This window comes from Triticum aestivum, chromosome 4B (assembly GCF_018294505.1).
Source record: "Triticum aestivum cultivar Chinese Spring chromosome 4B, IWGSC CS RefSeq v2.1, whole genome shotgun sequence".
Taxonomy (NCBI): domain Eukaryota; kingdom Viridiplantae; phylum Streptophyta; class Magnoliopsida; order Poales; family Poaceae; genus Triticum; species Triticum aestivum.
The window spans coordinates 34,907,151-34,913,696 of NC_057804.1; the positions used below are offsets into that span (position 1 = coordinate 34,907,151).

General features: G+C 48.4%; 1 protein-coding gene across 1 annotated transcript; it reads right to left on the bottom strand.

The window, feature by feature from the left end:
• Window positions 1-3,924: 3,924 nt before the first annotated feature.
• LOC123090839 (microsomal glutathione S-transferase 3) lies at window positions 3,925-6,338 on the bottom strand. The gene is made up of 4 exons (XM_044512190.1): window positions 6,100-6,338; window positions 5,930-6,005; window positions 5,671-5,843; window positions 3,925-4,401 (listed from the first exon to the last, which is right to left on the bottom strand). Exons 1-4 carry the CDS (start codon window positions 6,210-6,212, stop codon window positions 4,317-4,319), a joined length of 447 nt encoding a protein of 148 aa, XP_044368125.1. The 5' UTR covers window positions 6,213-6,338; the 3' UTR covers window positions 3,925-4,316.
• Window positions 6,339-6,546: the final 208 nt, after the last annotated feature.

Consider the following 6,546-nt stretch of genomic DNA (forward strand, 5'->3'; position numbering starts at 1 on the left):
TCTTGGCAACCCCACCTTTGTTCTTCTCGCTCTGTCCCTACTTTTCAACGAGGCATTGGATTTAATGTTGATACCAATTTCAAAAAAATAGTGATTTTAGTGAGATCGCCACTGTTCATTCCATTGGAAATTTATCATCCATCCCAACCTCTTGATAAAAACATTTGCTATTCCTGTCATGCAGTTAAACAAACTCAAATTCAACTATGTATCTTCCCGTCCCTACATTTTTATGGTCTTGCTTGCAAACTTCAAAGAGGCCCACGGCCCTCTTATTTCCTCTCCTAACTCTAGGCGGCTAGCGCAAACTCCCTTCTGTCTGCTGCTCTGGCGGCCGATGGCGGAGAGCAGAATTCATGTGCCTTCACTCTGGTTAACAGTTTATTAGGGTTTTTTAGTCCTTGCAGGCGCGATGCTTGGATGGATGTGTCTCTTCTTCTTCTTCGAGTTCATCTGTCTGGACGTAATCAACGGAGCTCTGGCATAGAGTCCTACCATCTCCTTGGGGACGGTGAAGTTAGAGTGTATCGTCATGTGACCAGATTTGGAGTCAGGTGTTTCAGGTCTATGCAAGGGTTCAACGACGACAATTGTGGCTCTAGTGCGCTGTTCCTTAGGGTAGGTGCATGAAGACTTTCCAGCTATAATTGACAAGGTCAAGCTGGCTCGGGTAAGGGAGTGGCGACAACGGCGTGTTAGTGGCTTGTTCTGACTACAATAATGGTCGTTCGGTGATCTCAGAATCTCAATGTAGTTTTTATTATGTTTGAGATTTTTTGTACTTCTGATGAATCTTATGATAGATCTGATAGTTTCTTGCAAAAAAAAAAAACTTCAAAGAGGCCCTTAGTGAGATCCATAGTGATGTTTGAAGACGATGGAAAAGCTGGAATGGACAAGGTCATTTCGACATGGGGAGCTACATTCTGCTCCAGTCAACCGGAGGCCTGCGTCACGCGTGACGTCTGCCTAAACGTTGCCGTAAGAATCGTCCCAGGAGTGATTGTTTAGTCCTCCTGTCTAATTTCCTTTGTTTCTCAGATGCGGGGCAGGTGGTCGTGGTTAAGAGCACGCATCGTGCCAAACGAGGCATCAATGGGAGTTGGAAATGACTTTTAGTTAGTTATCTTTTCTATTGCAAACTCTGTCTTCGGGCTTCAACGCTGATCTGTGCTTCGACACCCGTTCATGGACGGGGAAGACCAGTCCACAAAATTGATATGAAAACCGGTCATCCAACGCTACATGTATACATTTCAAGCCGGGTTCAACAAACCAGACAAATTTCATGCAAATTCTATGAATTTCATTAAAGTTCCGATATAATTTACATAAAACAGATGGTATTTCGACCGTTTTATTAAAAACTCTCTGTAAAAAAAAATCCTGTACCGGATGACCACCTTATACGTGTGTCCGCTCTATCCTGCCGCACCGTTGTTGGCATTCGTGTCGTCGTCCCTCAAGGGGTGCAAGGCTGCTGGAGGGCCGTGACAAACCTTGTCCGGCAGCACCAGGCCGGACGAGATTCACCAAGAATGAAGCCGACGTGTTGCCGTACGAAGGGGCGCGCAAGCATGTGGTAAGCAGAAGGGCAACCCCATCCCAGAGAGGAGGTTCACTACTGCTAGCGGAGAAAAGGCAATAGCTATACACCATTGATGCTTTTTCTTGTATCATATATGATACCGTATTGCATATATTTGAGCTGAGTGATTTTGGCAAATTACTTTCCTTTTTGGAATTTAGAAACTATGTTGACAGCCTCATGTATACACACTTCTGACGTGTGAGATAATCTAAGTAGTTAAAAGCAGTTGTTTTTTTTAGAGAAAAGACTAAGCCGCGCCTGAGGAAGGCCCGAACCTAGTCCGATTTTGAATTACAAACCCATCAACCGGCCAGGATTACAAGGGCAGTTACCATACAGCAGGAAAAAGAAAACGGCGCAAGATACAAGGTGCTGGAGCAGCTTACAACCAGAGAACAAAGCAAGCAACACAAGAAAGTTGAAGAAGGAGTCGCCAACATTGGAAGGCAGCCTCAAAGCCCACTTCACAGGACCGAAACACGGTCGCCCTGCCATCCGTCTGCCTCCGAAGAGGGCCACTACCCTCTCGCCCTGGCTCGAGGGGCGCCGGACCATCGGAAGGCAAAGCGCTCACCATGAGCTCGGATGAACAACGACGACAGAGTTGGCACGGGAAGGAGATCGGAGCGCAGCGGGCATAAGCATAGCCTTCCACAACCTCTCGGACCGCCACAGCCAGGCTGCACAAGCGCAAGCAGAAACGCGGCACTGTACGACGAAGACCGGCGTAGAAGAACATATCGTGGGCGAAGACGAAGAAGAGCATGAACGCCATCAGCTATCCCAATCCCAGCAGCCGAGTGCCAACGTCACACCTGCGTCCCCCAGACGACGCCTCCAAGAAGGGTAGCAACAAGCAGTGACGCCGCCGTCCACCAAGGGGACAAGGTTTTCACCCAAAGCAGAGTGCGAGGGTAGGAGGTAGAAGGGGACCTCAACGAAGCTTCGAAGGAGGGAACCGGTGCCAAAGGCGTCGCCAACGTCGTGTCCTCCACCGCAAGCCAAGGGTTTCCCCCGGCCGCCCTCCGCAACGCCATATCCCTAGGTCGAAGAGGTCGACATGACCGGAGCCGACCAGGAGTGCACAGACCCGGGAAGGGACAACGGTCATCGACGCACCGGTGCACAAGGCCGCGGAGAGCCAAGCACACCACGGCGCACGGACACCACATCCTTGCCGCCCGCGCGGCCAAGGTCACAGTACAGCACCACCGACGCCACTCGCCGCAAAGCCGACGCCGTCCACCAAGTCTGGGGCCGCCGCCCCGGCATCCACCCACCATGCACATCCCATCCAAGCTAGTCACTACGCCCACCATCACCACCAGGAGCACTACCACAGCCACCTCTGAGCACCATGAAGAAACAGGAGGCGCCTGCAACCGCCGCCCCACCCAGATCCGGCCGGAAAATTGGTCAACACCTGCTGGGGCGCCAGATCCGGCGACACAGGGCGGATGCGACGGCCTGAGCAGGAGCAGGGCCACAACCCTGTCCCGGCGCTAGTTGGCCGGATCGAAAGGCCCGCCGCCACCGAGGCCCCCACCAACTCCAGATCTGGCGGGTGGAGCAGCAGCAGGAGCCAAATCGCAGAAAAGACGGACCCAGGCCAACACCGGTGGCCACAGCAGGCACCGCGGTGGGCCAGCAGCAAGGGAGGGCGTCGCCGCCGGGAAGGTGTCGGGGGAGGACCGGAAGCAACGACCATGGGGGCGGGGCGACGGGGAGGACCAGTAGATGGCGTGCGGGGAAGCCCCGCCGCCGCCTACCACCGCGCGGGCCAAGCCCGGCGGCAGTCGCCAGCGGCAGCGGGGGAAAGAGGACAGGAGGTAGGGGACCGAGGCGGCGCGAGGGCTCCGCCCCCGAGTCGCCCGCTCGGGCGACGCGGGGGAAGCGGGATGAGAAGCCGTTTCTTTTCTTCTTGCGCCAAGCAGTTGTTTCTTGGCGAGGTATACTTTTTTGTGCACACCAACGGTGAGCATGCCTGTACTTCTCTTGTGAACTGACACACACTGGAGGCTTAAAATTGTATCAAAAACAAATGCATACAACCCGGACTGGACCTAGCATTATGGAGACCCTAGTGTGATTAAGGCGCAATAAACATTAACAAAGTAGTATCATATATACTTGTAACAATAAATATGTATATCAAGAACAATATAAAGGCATAAACTTAAAAATAATAATTTTAGTTCGCAAATAAACTCTGAATACATCATCTATATGTGATTATATGATGTAAATAATGATTATAATATACTCAACTATAAATAATTATTAAATAAATACAACCTGATGAAGTGAGCTGAGGAAGGGGGCATATGCCCCTTGTTGATTTTTTGTTCCGCAAATAATATTTTCTGTAATTTATTTAAGAATGTAGATATATTGGGCCCTTATTTAAGATGGGCCCTAGGCCGCCGCACCTTCTACCATGGCCTAGGGCCGGTCCTGCATACAACATCAACGTCAAAACTGACCGGAGATAACAACGAGCATAACATGGTCCTCAGATGTCGCACAAGGAAACTGGCAAGGAGATTTATGGAACCGTACTGCAAAACCTAAAACCTCGATGTTACAAACCGTCTCCATCCATGCTTATTCTCTGAAGAGTAAAACAGACGCACACACATTTTTGGACACTATAAAAGACACCACCACCGCGTCTAAATGACTCGAGTCACAACGCCTATCAAGTTAGACACATCAGTCCGAAACCTTAAATCGCCTCCCTGATGATAAGGTTGATGCCGAACGACGCCGTGCATATGATCAGTCCGAATATTGCTGGGTAGTTGAGACCCCTGCAGAGTTAACCAAAGCAAAAAAGAAATCGGTAAGATCAAAACCGTTTCGACGACAAATGGGAACTGACTGGACAAAAAAGGGAATGAAATCCTTCTAGCAGTTGTCATTTGGTCGTGTTATTCGGCATCATAAGCTGCAAATTTGGTTCAAGTCAACCATTTCTCACACTCAATTCAGAGCTCACGACTTTGCTCCTAGTTACCACGCATGAAACCGGAGTGGTTGACATAGGACAGAAGCTTAGGTAGGATTGCAACATCACATACAATTATCATGCCCATCAATGGGCAAAAAATTCTTATGCTCTTAAGTTAAATTTAATTTGGGATGGTGATCCACCCTCGTTCTTGTTGCCCGTTGTACAACATGATGTAACTCGTTTGATGAGCAATAAACTTTGAGGGTTTCAAAAAAAATTAAAAAAAATCATGGTCCTACTTTATGATGCAATGCGAATGGATCTCCATCTCTCCTTTTTTCTTTTGAGATAAGAATGAATCTCCACATACCTGCCAAGGTTTACCTACAGGACTGTTCCGACCTACTCACCGCATTAATGAGTTGAGTGTGGTTCACTAATACTCCCTTCGTTTTTTTTACTTTGCGTATTAGATTTTGGTCAAGTCAAACATTGTAGAGTTTGACCAAATTTATATTAAAAAATATCAACATCTACAATGTCATGTATACTATGAAACTACATTTCATAAAGAAGCTAACAATATTGATTTGGCATTGTGAATATTGATACTTTTCTCCATATGTTTGGTCAAAGTAAAGATACTTTGACTCCGGTCAAAACTCATATGCAGACTAAAAGGGATCAATATTGATTTGACATTGTGAATGTTGATACTTTTTTCCATATGCTTGATCAAAGTAGAGATGATTTGACTCCGGTCAAGACTCATATGCAAATTAAAAAGGATCGAAGGAAGTACTAGGATCATATATCAACGAAATCAAATGGCATGTAAAATTCCCAAGACTGAGAATTTCCTAAGAAACTAGTAGTATAACATGCTGGAAATCAAGTGGGTCTCTATTGCTTCACGTCCACACGGTGATTTGATTTAGACGGAGCAAATTGCAAAAAACCATCACAATTGGGTTGAAATTTTTAATGCTTCAGAAAAAAACCACCGGAAAACATGCATTTTGGTGGGTGTTTGATGACATTTGCACAATTGTGGTGTTTTTTTGCAATTTACTCGATTTGGACGCCATCATCATCTGAATCAGCGCTGACCGAAAAGCAAACATACCCAAGCTTGTGGCGGCTTTCCCGGACGCCGGTGGTATAGCCCTTGAAGTAGAAGAATCTGGCGACGGTGTAGAGGAGCCCCAGCGCGGCGGCGATGACCGGGTGCTGCAGGCCACCGAGCAGCAGCGTGGTGAAGAAGAGCGGCATCATCTCAACCGAGTTCTGGTGCCCCCTCTGCAGCGCCACAACACAAGTCCAGGAGAATTTTTTAGCTAACTCGTGTTCGAAATCAGCGGACGGAGAGGGCGATGGGGACAGACCTGGACGCAGTTGAAGGGCTTGGCATCCTTGTTCTCGGCCTCGGTGGCGTACATGGTGGGGTAGAACACCTTGTACCTGCAAGAACAAGCAGCGGCGCAGGATCGTCAAGCTCCAAGATCAAATTCTCCCGAGCAAAAATGGGCAAATCAATGGAGAAAGGAACACCTACTTCTTGCGGGCGGCGCCGACCTGGAAGCTCATCCAGAAGTTGAGGAAGGCGTAGGCCACCACGGTGAGCACCACGTAGCCGTACTCCTTCGTCAGCTCCACCGACACCGCCATCGTCGTCTACCTTCGTCTCTCCTCTTGGTTTTCCCTGGAAACTGAGATTGGATGGGAGAGCGAATGGAGTGGAGGTCTATCTTATAGGAGACCGAAGGTGTCTAGACAAAGTCCCAGATTGTAAGTTCCTGCCCACCGGCTCAAGAAAGCTTTGAAGCTTTGACCGGCTCAATAATGGGCATGCCTTGTTGAAAAGTAGGGACAGAGGCACAGCGCGAGATCATCATTGTTCATTCTATTGGAAATTTATCATCCACATCCCAACCTCTTGAAAAAAAAACATTTGCTTTTCTTGTGATGCGATTAAGCAAATTCAAATTCATTTATGTGTTTT